This window comes from Phodopus roborovskii, unplaced genomic scaffold (assembly GCF_943737965.1).
Source record: "Phodopus roborovskii unplaced genomic scaffold, PHOROB, whole genome shotgun sequence".
In the NCBI taxonomy this organism is placed as follows: domain Eukaryota; kingdom Metazoa; phylum Chordata; class Mammalia; order Rodentia; family Cricetidae; genus Phodopus; species Phodopus roborovskii.
The window spans coordinates 15296528-15310978 of record NW_026125052.1 but is presented as its reverse complement, the minus strand read 5'-3'; the positions used below and the strand labels follow the sequence as shown (position 1 = coordinate 15310978).

The 14451-nt window shown below is 43.5% G+C and overlaps 1 protein-coding gene across 4 annotated transcripts in view; it reads left to right on the top strand.

The window, feature by feature from the left end:
* LOC127216194 (keratin, type I cuticular Ha1) overlaps positions 1–14451 on the top strand; it is a 46871-nt gene that overhangs the window by 24430 nt on the left and 7990 nt on the right. The window contains exons 1-7 of one of the 4 annotated variants that reach the window (XM_051176799.1): positions 4606–4993; positions 6613–6695; positions 7474–7630; positions 8755–8916; positions 9009–9134; positions 9265–9485; positions 10171–10621. The exons of 2 other annotated variants lie outside the window; for them this stretch is intronic. In XM_051176799.1, the coding sequence (XP_051032756.1) occupies positions 4646–4993; positions 6613–6695; positions 7474–7630; positions 8755–8916; positions 9009–9134; positions 9265–9485; positions 10171–10288 (1215 nt within the window). In that variant the 5' untranslated portion in view covers positions 4606–4645 and the 3' untranslated portion in view covers positions 10289–10621. Of the gene's footprint in view, positions 1–4603; positions 4994–6612; positions 6696–7473; positions 7631–8754; positions 8917–9008; positions 9135–9264; positions 9486–10170; positions 10622–14451 lie in introns of those variants that run through there. One more of the 4 variants, XM_051176835.1, reaches the window with a different exon arrangement.

Here is a 14451-nt window from a genome sequence, read left to right as displayed (position 1 = left end):
TGAGTTGTCATGTGTATGCTGGGAAAAAATTCTGGATCCTCTTCAGGAGCAAAAAGTGCTCTTAACCATGAAGCCAACTTTCCAGACCCCTGAATCTGAAGTTTTTGAGCCTTCTGAAATAAAACAATGATGGTTTAGTGAGCTTGAAAATGACTGGATTTGGTAAAGAGCTATTTAAATAAGGGTGGTAGCTAGAAGTGTAGGAGTTAATGTAACAGGTTTTTCTCTGCCCCACTAACCAGCTCCCACATAATGATATGGAGACTTATTAATTATGAAAGTTTGGCCTATAGCTTAGGCTTGTTCTTAATTAGTGCTTAAGACTTAAATTAACCCATTTATATTGATCGACATCCTATCACATGGTGTTACATTTCTTTTATTTTGTGCCTCCTCTTTCCTCTCTGTGTCTTCTGGCTTGGCCTCTCCCTCTTTTTTTCTTCCCAGCATCCTCTCTGTCTCTGGAAATCCTGCCTAACCTCTTCCTGTCTAGCTATTGGCCATTCAGCTCTTTATTAAACCAATCAGAAGGCACGTTGGCAAAGATATATCTTCACAGTGTGAACAAATATTCTGCAACAAGTTAAGACCACTGAAGGGAAGATGGTAGAGTACAAAAGCACCTTGGGGACCACCGACAGAAATGATAGAGCTGACAGCATGCTTCAAAATTCTCCACATGATGTTCACAGCTTGTTTTTCCAGGTTTCTGAGGACACCTGGACACGGCAATTGGAAAGGAAAATGGAGGAGCAGCTGCAGTGACACAGAAGGCAAAAGAAGTCAAGTGCTTCACTGAGGGGGTGGCCAACATAATATAGATTGAAGAGAGGAGGATCAGATTGGATATAAAAATGGGGAGGTCACTGGTGACTATGAAGAGGCATGGCCTGTGGGATGCCGGTGAAGAAGCTGGAGCCTCATAGCTCCTTCATGTTCACCTCAAATTATCAACTTGATAGTGAATGCAATGTTTATCACACAGTCACACTAAGCACTAACCTACTTTATCTTTTGTGCTTTGAGAAACTGTGCTAGCATTTGCTCTTTCGCTTGATCTGCAGAGTACTCTACACATCAGCTTTTTAATCCCTTCTCCACATGGTTCCTTAATCTAGCCATCCCAGATAGAATAAAATCATTGTCAGGGTTGATGAGATGGCTCAGCCAGTGAAGTGATCACCATGCAAGCCTGATGAGTTGATATCCATGCAAAGGTAGAAGGAGAGAAATGGCTCCTGAGAGTTGTCTGGCCTCCACACACGTGTGTGTGTGTGTGTGTGTGTGTGTTTGTGTGTGTGTGTGTGTCTACACTCTTGTACACACACATAATAACAATAAAAATGTAAAGTCATTGAGTTATATTGTTTTGGACTGTTTCACATTCTCCTGTTCTAGAGTTAAAACCATAACATGGGTGACCTATGAACTTACTGACTTAAATTGGACCTCTCTTTGATATGGGAAATCTCCTTGCTCGCCCAGTGTTACCATTCATGACCTCTCATTGCTATTTGTATACACTAATGAGTAATAAATAAGTCAGTGGGGAGCCCAGTATATCTTTTTATGTTTCCAAAAGAAGATATCTTACATGTGACATGTCCTGATGAGGATTTCAAACCATAAATTCTCACCATCATGGACATGCCTTTGGGAAAGAAGGGAGGTTTCCTCATGGCTTTAAAGACAGGAAGGGTGGCTCCTGCAGAAGACTTGCCTTGACTTCACTCCATGGTTAAATACTACTGCTGAGTTAGTGTGTGATCTCTGACATGGAAATAGCCTTGGCTTCTATAATGAATAGTGTCCTTAAACCTCAAATGCCTTTGGCTCGCATCTTGAAACCAGAAGCCTCAGCCACAGCGTCTGACACAATGATACAGGTAACTATAAAACCTTTGTCATTGTTGGGATTTCATCTGCCCATCATGTTTATTGAAGGGTCATTGGCCAGAGACAATATCATCACTTATATAAAGTTGAGAACACACCGTGTATAGTAAATGGAATAAATGAGAAGCGCTTACTTCTAAGAAATCCTAGGAAACAAACTGAAACTTGTTTCTTTTCTTAACAGATCTATGTTCTTTTAGCCATTCATTATTCAATAGCCATGTCACTATGCAGCAAATGCAGTCACCTCCACTCAGGACCTGTGTCTTTCTCTAAGTCTACCATGCATTTTTGACTATAGCAATCTTTTTCATGTATTATTCCACTCCTGCTGAGGCAGAAACTATAGAAGTAGTCATACAATCTTCATGAACGCATTTTCTAGTCTACAACAGACCGTTCCTTTCTTAGCTTTTTAAAAATAGTATTGTCTGGGATTTTTCTCTGTTGAGGCTGGTGATATAGAAAAAGAGAGGAATACAATACAATTAAAAAAAAAAAACCTAATGGTTTCACATATTTTCTGGGTTGTGTGACCTCATTTAGTCGGGCTTTGACCAGCTTGGTACTGATTCTAGATCAACACATCTGATCCATGTGTTAGGGTAGAACCATTTACAAAGTAGAGTTGGGTGGGAGGGCAGAGACTGTGAACACAAGGAAGGGACAGCCATAAAAGAACACTCATTTTCTTTTTCCTTTCTTTCTTTCTTTCTTTCTTTCTTTCTTTCTTTCTTCCTTCCTTCCTTCCTTCCTTCCTTCCTTCCTTCCTTCCTTCCTTCCTTCCTTCCTTTCTTTTAACCATTTTTAAAAATTTATTTATTTTTTTATTTTACTTGTCGATCCCAGTTCCCTCTCCCTCCCTTCCTCCCTCTCTCTCACTTACCCTCTCTGCCCCCTCACATGCACCCTGACTACCCTCCCCTCCCCTCCTCCCACCCCAATTCCACATGTAGGGCAATTCCGTCCAGGTGGGGTCATGTAAATCTGTCAAGTCATTTGAAGTAGAGACTAGGACTTCTCTCCTGTCTCTAGGTTAAGGCAGTATTATCCACCACCATGAAGCCCTCATCTAGTACCTGTTGGAAACAGAAGCAAACACCCATACCTAAACACTGAGTCGAACTAGAATCCAGATGCAGAGGGAGAGGACAAGACCAGGTTGCAGAAACACATAGAGATAGCTGACCTGAACAAGGAGGAGCTAACAGGCCCCTGGACTGATAACTGGGAATCCAGCATGGGACTGACTCAGGCCCCCCTGAATACGGGTCTCAGCCAGAAGGACTGAACAGTATATGGGACCTCAGACAGTGTAACCAGGAAGTATTCCTGGTGCACAAAAGGACCTTGCGGACATCCCCCATGGAGGGATACTGCCTTAACCTTAAAACTTGATTTTTGTCTAAAAGCATTCTTGGAGCTAGCTCTTCCTTGGAAATGACTCTCAGAATCACCCAAGAAAATACACATTATTGTTTTATAGTTACAATTTGTTTCTGACCCATTAAAGAAATAACTCAGCATGGATATTTACCTTACTCAATAGGTTTAGTTCCTAATAACATCTGGCTGGCTCCAAAAATAGATACAGCCTTAAAATATGTAGATTTGGCTTCCATGAGAATAATGAAAAGAGTAGGTCACACTTGAAGGAAGAAGGATTGGGGTGATAACTATGTGATAGGAATTAGCTCAGAGTTTCCAAGAAGAAGAATTATAAGACTGCCTTTTTGTGGGGTCATGATCAGGATGGAGAAACCCACAGAAACAGCTGACCTGAACAAGGGGGAACTCATGGACCCCAGACTAATAGCTGGGAAACCAGCATAGGACTGACCCAGACCCCCTGAACTTGGGTGTCAGTTAGGAGACTTGGGCAGTCTATGGGGCCTCTGGTAGTCAATCAGTATTTATCCCTAGTGTACAAATGGACTTTCCAAAAGAGGGATACTCTCTCAGCCTAGACACATGGGGGAGGGCCTAGGCCCTGCTCCAAATGATATGACATCCACCATCTGGTGCAAAGGGGACATTCAAGCAAGCAAGAGCCAATTATAGCCACACTGTGTGCAAGTAAATACCGTAATACTTCATGCTCAATAGCTATCCCCCCAAACGTTAGTTTTCTAAGTATTCCTATGAGGACGCAACAGCACACATGGACCCTAGGAGACTCCTGCAGCCCCATAGGATGAGGCCAGTGTTGTCTTGGATGGTATTGAAGCACTGAGCCGGGTCCCATTTTTTGATGTTAGTTTTTGAGATTCTCCACTAACCAGTTTGGTTTCCAAAGAGATGCTTGGATGGTTTTCCCCACAGACTCACTGAGATGAGCTGAATAAGGCACAAACTTTTCCTAAGCTTAGGAGAAAGAGATGAGCCCTAAATCCGAGGGCCAGAAGTCACTGTAACTTAATGCCCAGTAAATACGTGCTGTTGTTGGCTAAGTTGGTTACTTTGAAGCCAAACCATGAAGCTCTTTTTGAACTAACCAGCATGATTGGTGAAGAGTCCTGACATAGCAGGAAGCCAAAGTAAAACATTTTATGAGCTAAAGGACTCATGCGAAGTGGCTAATCAACAAATGGAAAATTGGTAATGAGAGCAAGAGCGGGGTAAATGTTTTACGTGGTCACCACACCTACTGCTGACAGGATATAAAGCTCTGGAAAGGACCAGGCCTTATACCAGAGACAGAACATCAGGTGTAGAAGCCGACTGTCATAGTTCTGCTCCCCCCAGCACCATGCCATACAACTGCTGCCTGCCCACCATGAGCTGCCGCACCAGCTGCTCCTCCCGGCCCTGTATACCCAACAGTTGCCATGGCTGCACCCTGCCTGGGGCCTGCAACATCCCTGCCAATGTGGGCAACTGCAACTGGTTCTGTGAGGGCTCCTTCAATGGCAACGAGAAGGAGACCATGCAGTTCCTGAATGACCGCCTGGCCAGCTATATGGAGAAGGTGAGGCAGCTGGAGAGAGAGAATGCAGAGCTGGAGGCTCAGATCCAGGAGAGGAACCAGCAGCAGGACCCTCTGGTGTGCCCCGCCTACCAGTCCTACTTCAGGACCATCGAGGAGCTGCAGCAGAAGGTGAGGGGTTGGGCGTCACAGTGTCAGTTGAACGAACTCTTTATTCAAATTGAATGTATTGAAGTCTGGATGGAGCTAAGGCTGTTTACAACTAATGTTGGAAGTGATGTAGAATTCACTGGCCTAAGGTGAGACATCTGTGAAAATCCATTTTGGATTCACCATAATGGAAGAATGCAGAATCAGCCTGAGGTTCCTAACATTACTTCTCACCCCACCCCAGAATAGCTCATTCTTCAAGGGTTATTATAAAGTCATTTTCTTGCTTTCAGATAGATTGTAAATTTTAAAAAAATGCTGTGTACCTGAATTAGTTCTTTGACTTTCTATATGAATCCCCAAGCTTTTTAGACTTGTAGCAACTATTGTAAAAGCCAGCTTTTGTAAACTAGGAAAGCTATCAGCTCTAAAATCCTTACTCTCTCTCTCTCTCTCTCACACACACACACACATACACACAGGCATGTGTGCACGCATGCATGCACACATGCATCACACGCCATTCACTAGAATAGGTATGTAGGCAAATGGTATACAGGACCACGAAGACAGGAGTAAAGTCCACATAAAAGTGTGATTTGGAAGGATTATCAAAAGAGCTAGTATCAGAGTGGAATTTAAATGACAAGCAGGGTGTGTGTGTGTGTGTGTGTGTGTGTGTGTGTGTGTGTGTGTGTGTATTGGTGTGTGTAGGACAAAGGGCAACCAGGGGGGTCATTCCTAAGTTCTGGGAACTGAACTCAGGTTCTCATTTTGCAAAGCAATCATTTTACTAATTAAACTGTCTCCTGGACTCCAACACATAGGAATTTATATCTGACTGTGAAAGCCCTTAGTTCTTGGAGGGAATTGTCTGCCTGCTGTCCCAACAAAGTGAATTACAGGAAGGAGTAGAATGATTTGAGCATCATTATTTATTTACTCACAGTTGATGAGCATTAGGCAGCGTGCTAGGGTAGGGGTCAGAGGTAAAATCTGAGGTGAATTTCATTCCAGCAGGAGGTCTCCTTAACAGGGTAGAGAGACGTGGGGAAGAGTGGCCACAGCACTGGGTGTAAGACAAGCTATGGGAAAAGTGCAAAGTACGTGGAAGAAGCGGCCACTTGGAGGAACTGGGAGAGGAAGGGATGTGGGTTCTACACAGTGCTCACTAGGGAGATCTTTCACCTAAAGCAGGTGCATGGTGCCAGCAGAGTGGACAAGTGTCAGCAGGGTTCCAGTGGAGGTGGTGTGAGTGGGTAACTGCCTTGTTCTGCTTATCTGCATGTCTCCGATTTTAGTGTTCATGGAATGCCCTCATCCTAAGCATACAGGGATCCCTGGTTCCCCGACCTGAGGTTTGATCACCCAGTACACTCAGTTCCTACAGAAAAGCTAGAAGAAGCTCCAGGAGAGTAGACGTCATGACTGCACTCACCAGGTGTGGGTGAACAAGCAATGGCATTCAAATCACATTCTTCCTTTCCGGTATTCACGTTACATTCTAGCTCAGCATTTCCGGTTTCCGCATGATGGTTCGCTGAACGAATCATGCTTGTATACCTGATGTGAAGATCTGAAAGGACATGGAGTAACTGGAAAGAAATAATGTAACTCATGTCACAATTGATTCTCTGTAGATTCTGTGTGGCAAGTCTGAGAATGGCAGGCTGGTGGTGCAGATTGACAATGCCAAGCTCGCAGCCGACGACTTCAGGACCAAGTAAGATATCTGTAGTGACCAGAACAGCCTAGGGAGAGGTTTGAGTGCAAGACACAGCTTCTAAGAACCATTGTGACTTGATTTAGAGTAAGGTTAAAAGCCAAGGTCTCTTTACTGAGAGCTGAGGGTCTATGTTTTAAGTTTAGCTTGAAGAAGTGTTTTATCAATGCATCCAAAAGGGGTTATTAAGCCATAAAAAAGAAGGCAGAAGCTAATTTTTCAGCAAATTAGTATCTTCAGGTAAGATTATAATCATAACAATCTTTTGAATCTTCTATGAACCTTATATAGGTCCCATAAAAGACCTATAGGATTTATAACATGATGCCATATTTCTTCATCTTCAGCCCCAAACAATGAAGTGTTAGTTTTGTCTTCATGATACAAACAAGGTTCAGAGAGATGGAAGAATCCACCTCCAACCATTTAATGACAAGGCTGGATCTAAGTGACTCTGAATTTCTGGATCTTCAGGGTAGCGGAAAGGGAGACAGGTTGCAGTAGACTTAGGAAGTAAGACAACGCAAAAAGATAGAGACTGTAGAATTCCCTGATAGGCAACTTGTGACTGGATTCTTAGAACAAATATAGTAAATGATGGAGGAAAGCACACACAGTGTGGGTCCTGGAAGGAGACAGGTCACCTCACTCACCACAGTGATACTTCCCTTTTAGAACATTTAAAATGGAATGACCTCAAAGTGGATGAGTTTGATAGGGTTATCCAAGCAGAAGCTCCTCCTCCTTGATGTCTTCTGACTTTTGACTACGTGTGCAGGTACCAGACTGAGCTGTCCCTGCGGCAGCTGGTAGAGTCAGACATCAATGGCCTGCGCAGAATCCTGGATGAGCTGACCTTGTGCAAGTCTGACCTGGAGGCTCAGGTGGAGTCCCTGAAGCAGGAGCTGCTGTGTCTCAAGCAGAACCATGAAGAGGTAAGAAAAGTCCCAGCCATTGACATCTCAGTGCTGAGGGTCCCTCTGAGCATGGGAAGGTAGGTCTTGGTTTGCTAGGTTAATGCAACAGGTTTGCTAGTTGTTCAAAGGATAGCTGAGAGGTGATTGGGCAACAAGGCCCAGGCTGATCTCTTTTACAGGAAGACCTGTGGTTGGCTGATCTGTTTTCCCATGGGGCCAGATGTGTGCCCCACGACTCACATGAGTCTGCTATTTTCTGAGTAGCTATGAAATCAATGACCATGTTTAGAAAGAGATGGAGAAGGCTTTTGTCCTTTGTGAAAGTTAGGCAAATGGATTCTACCCTAGTGGACAGCTGGATGGGTAGGTGGATGGATGGATGGGTGGGAAAATAGGAGAAATGAAGAAACGTAATAATGGCTGCTTCAAACTTCACAGTTGAATGAGCTCTGAGGAAATAAGCTGCATGTCTCAAACATCAGATCTTTCCAAGGGGGAAACAAGTTCTAACAGGCATGATATGACCATAGGAGACACTGAATGGACAACATTCTCCATATTTAAGTAGAACAATTATAAATTACTTGTCACTTGGGGCTTATCACACAATAAATACAAAATCAGAAGAAAATGGAAGAATCTTGGAGTTCCAAGATATATTAGTAATGACTCTTCCAAGAATCTTCATGTAGAGATGAGGGAGGGACCCAGACACTCCCCAAAGGCTGCTGATATCAACTGAACTCAGGTTTTCTAATGTCAATGCAATGCCTTCTTCCACCACACTTCTTGATACTCATAATATTTACACTTAATTCTCCTTTCCTCTAAAGAGTGTTTATGATAAACTTGCTCCTGGCAGACATCCATCTTTTTAAAGACATTTTCATTCATTGTAGGAAAGGTACATCCTGAGTGTGCTTCCTTTTTGACAAGGGGTTTGGTTTTTTTGACAGCCCTAGCTGTCCTGGAACTAGCTTTGGAGACCAGGGTGGCTATGAACTCACAGAAATTCAACTGCCTCTGCCTCCTGAGTACTGGGATGGAAGGCCTGTGCCACCACTGCCCTACCCGAGTGTGCTTCTTAAAGTACGCAGCACTCCTTAGTTCTGTGGCCCATCCTTTGCCTCTTCCCCCACCAGGAAGTCAACACCCTGCGCTGCCAGCTTGGAGACCGCCTCAACGTGGAAGTGGACGCCGCTCCCACTGTGGACCTGAACCGTGTGCTCAATGAGACCAGGTGTCAGTACGAGGCCCTGGTGGAAACCAACCGCAGAGAAGTGGAGGAATGGTTCACCACACAGGTGGGCATCTGAGCTCATGCTCACCTGGGCACTGAGGCCCCCCAGGACCCTAAGGCAGGGTCTGATCCTGTCTCTGCCCTTGCTTCCTGCAGACTGAGGAGCTGAACAAGCAGGTGGTGTCCAGCTCAGAGCAGCTGCAATCCTGCCAGGCAGAGATCATCGAGCTGAGACGCACAGTCAACGCCCTGGAGATCGAGCTGCAGGCCCAGCACAACCTGGTGTGTAGTGTCCAGACCCGGGACCACTCCCTCCATCTCTTTCTCTTCAAGCCCGTGACTCCTTTGGGAGGTCATGCAGGAACCTTTAGAGGGAGCAGCTCTGTGACAGCCTGTGTCTTCTCCCCCACAGAGAAACTCTCTGGAAAACACACTGACAGAGAGCGAGGCTCGCTACAGCTCCCAGCTGTCCCAGGTTCAGTGCCTGATCACCAACGTGGAGTCCCAGCTTGGTGAGATCCGGGCTGACCTGGAGCGTCAGAACCAGGAGTACCAGGTGCTGCTGGACATCCGTGCCCGGCTGGAGTGTGAGATCAACACGTACAGAGGCCTGCTGGAGAGCGAGGACTGCAAGTGAGTAGCTAGAGAGTGTAGCCACCGTTGTGAGGCACATACACAATACCTTAAAAATAATAAAGGGACTTTGAGGATGAAGGTCATATACAAGTCCATCTCTAGAGACCGGTGTGAGGTACTAAATATATTTTGTGTCCTGAAAGATAGTCATAAGGCTTGTGATTATTTGGCTGATGGGTAAAATTCTTTATATCTTCATAAATGGTTTCTGACATGGAAATAGAAAACTCAAGTGATCATCACTTTGATTAAACCAAAATTTTAGGTTCACTGTTTCTTTGAATCCTTGTTAGAGTCATGTGAGGGTAGAAATTCTATTCAATATAATCATCTTGCGTTTGAGCATCTCCAAGGAAGATGACTTAATAGTAAGTAGAGCAGGCCAAATGGCAGCTCAGGCAGATTATTTAGAAACAGCTCTTTTGCAAAGTTCCTATCTGTGAGGTGGCTATGACCAATCACAGTTTCTAGGTTTGAAACAGAAGCTTAGAGTTTGAAGTGACTTCCCTATGTTCCCAGGGTTCTGCAGAAGGCTGAATGCACTGTTTCTGCACTCTGCAGAGGAGTGATCTGAACAAGGCTTGCTCACTGAAAATCAGGGAATGGGCTCCTTGCTTTTAGCCAACCCTGCTTTTTGAAAACTTCCATTCCTCATGCTGACTCTAATGATCTTGTGTCCCAGGCTTCCCTGCAACCCCTGTGCCACCACCAATGCCTGTGACAAGCCCATTGGACCATGTGTCACAAATCCATGTGTTACACGCTCCCGATGTGGACCCTGCAATACCTTTGGCTGCTAAACACCCTAAGGTCAGCAGGAGGATTGCACGAAGACAGGAAGACCATCGAAGGATCGGATCAGCTCAGTCTTTCTGACCCCACACCCAGCACCACACAAATCATAGTCTTGAAGGAGAGCAAAGGTCTGGTGCTATGGTTTGGCTCTGGGTCTAGGCCTGGTGGACCATTTCATCCAGGGCCTCTTCATGACCATCCACTTGTGTACTTGTGTTCTGGTGGTTGACAGATCTGAGCTGTGAAGGGACCACACAAGGTATTTTGTGGTTCTCTCTGTTTCTTCCACCTTTCTTGTAGTTCCCCCAAACCTAATAAATTTTCCTCTTGCAAACAGATGTGAATTTCCCTTGTTACCATTCTTTTCAGAGTGTTTGTTCTCTGTGTGATTTTATGAAGCCACTTGAGAGCAGAAGGGGACTTGATGGTTTAACCCTGCCCTGTCCTATCATTCATTAGATACCATGAGTGCCAGCATCTATGCAGGCTGGCATTAAACCAGTAGATCAGTTGGGCAAAAGACCTCATGTGAAATTGATAAACACATCTATTATGGGCTGATACTTTCAGAGTTCTTGTTATTTGGTTTACTAATTCACTACAAGATGAAGACAGGAGCTTGCACCTAATGAACTACTAATAGGTACTAGGAACTCATACAGTGGACCTAAGAAACGGGAATTCCTCAGGAGGGAATCTCGTGCCCGGAAAAGGGAGAGCAGAAAGCCTGAGGGGAAGCTTTTCTTCCCAGGAAGAGATTTCCAATTTGTCAGAGAGCCCTGCAGGTGAGTGGAGTCAAAACAATGATGGAGAAATTATAGGCAGGCTCATGCTTTGATCCAGACTGCCTAGATATGCATAACTCAGGCTGTCTACTTAAACTTGGGCTTCAGAACCGAAGAAGTACTTAGGGTGCATTACTAGATCTTCTTGTCTCTCTTTCCAGTGTGGTCACATTGGATGAATCCCCCCCCCCCTTTGCTATCAATATGGCTGATTTAATTTAATTGCATTTACTGAAGATGGGTGGTTGAAACCTGCTGTCTGGTAACAATACAAATAGAATCATAAAGTATGTGATATTCTGTGATTGTCTTCTTTTGCATAATCTAGTGTCTTTAGATACACCCAATCTCCAAAATATTAGGGTACTATTATCTTAAATCTATGTGTTCACTTTGAGTGTGAACATGTGTTTTTTTTTCTTTCCTGCCTCCCTCCCTCTCTTCCTTATTTCTATGTACAATGTATGTTTGTGTGTGCTTGTGGTACAAGTGTGAACTACAAACCCTCCTGCTTCTGGATTGGCTTGACTGTTGTAAAGCTATTCAAAGGGAACCTGGATGTCCGCACATGCACTTGTGGAACCCAGAGGCCAATGCTGGCTGTTTTTCTCCTTTGCTTTCCATTTTATTTTTTAAGATGAGGTCTTTTGTTGAATCTAGGGCTTACTGATTTGGGTAGACTGGCCAGTGGAACTCTGGAACCCTTCTCTTTATATTTCCCAGTGTGGGGATTGCAGGCACGGAGTCACCCTCCAGCTGTTTTATGTGGGCACTGGGGATCTGAATATGGACTCTCAGTTAGAAAGCTCTCTACCATGTGAGTCATCTCCTCATTCCCCTTTTGTTATTTTGGGACAGTCTTATTCCACAGCCTAGTCTGGCTTGGCATTCACTGTGTAGTTTAGGATAGCCTTAAACTCATGGCCATCCTCTTGCCTCAAACTTCACATATGAGTCATCACACCTTACCTTGGCATATATTTTCAATTATTTTGGGCATAGACACACAAGAATGAGGTTGCTGGGTTATGCTATAACTGTATGCTTTCAAAAACTGAGCAACTGCTAGACCCATTTTGTACCAGGTGACATTCCCACCAACTAAATATGAGAGCTCCATCTGCATAATTCTCAGGAACATCTGTGTTTTTCCATGTTGTAAAACAATAGCAAATGCACAGGTCATCCCAGTGCACATGAAGTAGCATTCATTGTGGTTTTGATTTGCATTTCCTTGATGACTCATAGAGTCGTACTTCTTTTCAAGTGTGTGTAAGCTGTTTATAGATGGTTGGGGAAATGTTTACTCAGATCCATTGCCTGAGTTTTAAAGGCCAGCTCACTTGCCTTTTAAGTTGTAGGTGAGCTTTTAATGCTCTGGACATGGAGTTCCTATCCAGCAGATGATTTATGAATGTTGTTTTCTCCTGTCAGAAGTTTGCTTCTCACTTTCTTGATGAAAATAAAATATGTTTTTGCTGTAGAAGAGTTTTAAAGTTTGAAGTCCAATCTGATTGATTTTACTTTAAAATTTTAAATTATTTTAAAGTGTGTGTGTGTGTGTGTGTGTGTGTGTGTGTGTGTATGCTTGCATGTGTGTGTGCATGAAAGTAAGGTGTTCATGGAAAGCTAGAAGAGGTTGCCAGATCGTCTAGAGCTGGAATTGGCTGTGAGCCTCCCAAAGTAGGAGTTGGGAACTGAACCTGGGTTCTCTGGAAGAGCAGGAAGTGCTCTTAACTACTGAGCTGTCTCCTCAGCCTCCTAATTTTTTTTCCCAGTGAGGGGGCAGAGAGTGTTCCACTTCACTGTCTCCTTTTTACCCAGCATAGGGCCCCCCTTGCATGCAATTGTATCACTCACATTTAAGGGAGGTCTTCAGACCACATTTAACTTAATCTAGAGAATTCTTCACAGACATGCTCGGAGATTTGTTTCTATGCTGATTTTAAATCCCATCAAGATGACAAGATTAACTTTCACACCATCTTAGCTGTTGAATCTATGGGGATATCTTATCCACCACCTTGAGGTGTTAGAGAGAGAGGGACCAGACCATTCACTGGCCATCCTACATGGATCCTTCCAATGTATAGGGAACTGGTGGTGGGTTGTGAAAGGGCCAGGTTGTGAAAAATAAGATTGCTGATGTATGTTGTTTGCTGAGCTCTCAGGCCTATCATGCTTAGAGAAAGCAGAACTGTGAGGAATGGGTACAGCTCTTGTTCAGACACTAGAATCTCCTGATGTTCTTAAGACATTTCTATGAGCATTTTAATCCCATGCATTTCAGTGTTGTTGTAAGCCTTCTTTATAAATCTCTAGAGACATTGGTTTTCTTTACCAATTTTGAACGGCTTAACAGATGTCTTCCAGAAGAACGACTATCCTTGAGTTCTTTATCACTTCTGGACTCCTTTAAGCTGATCTTGGATCTTCATAGCTCATTTACTCTTCAATGTTTTCTGTTTTTGAACCTGTCTGTGCTATAAACTGACATCTTCCTTACCTATGATTTCTAGTTCACTTATACTCTTTCCATCTTTGTCTGATCTATCTATTCACTCTATCAACTGGATTTTTAAAATTAGTGTTAACCTTTTTGAAAATTAGAACATTTTATTATTAATTTTAAATTAGGCTTGGCTTTAATAAATATATGAATATATATGTATGTGTATGTATGCATGTGGGTGCACAGGCCATTGTGCACATGTGGAAGTCAGAGGACAACTTAAAGGAGTCAGTTTTCTCCTTCCATCACATGGGGCCCAGGGATGGAAGGACAGGTGGACAGGCTTGGCAGCAAACCTCTACCTTCACCTGCTGAGCCACCTAAATGGCCTCAATAGATGCAATTTTAACAGAGATAGCATGTTTTATTTGGGTATTACAAATAATGTAATAGTTGGATACATAAAATAATAACCAAACACATAAAAACAAGAAAGGGGAATGGTGGTGTGGAAATGTATATTCTTTACCTTAACAGAAGGCTGCATGGAGTCTTCCTCCAAAAATCCAACAAAATGGACATCAGTCTCCAGACATCTCTCAAGCTAGTTAGAGATCCATTTAATTTTATAAAGATGAGTTTGCCATCTGGTGAAAAAAGAAAACTCAAACTAAACCCCAGCATATAGACTCCTGAAATGCTATGCAGGTCTGCAGAGCAAATCTTAATAAAATTATGTTTATAGAACACAACCGACAAATAATTGATGTGTTTTTACCCACTGGGCATCTTACTGGCCCACCAGCTATGATTTTTAAGGTAATACACATTCAAATTTTGTTATGGCTACTTTTGTGTACCTTTTTGGTGGAGGGACTTAAGTTGTGGAGTAGGGTCTTATTGTTTAACCAATTACCTTTCTAAGTTACTC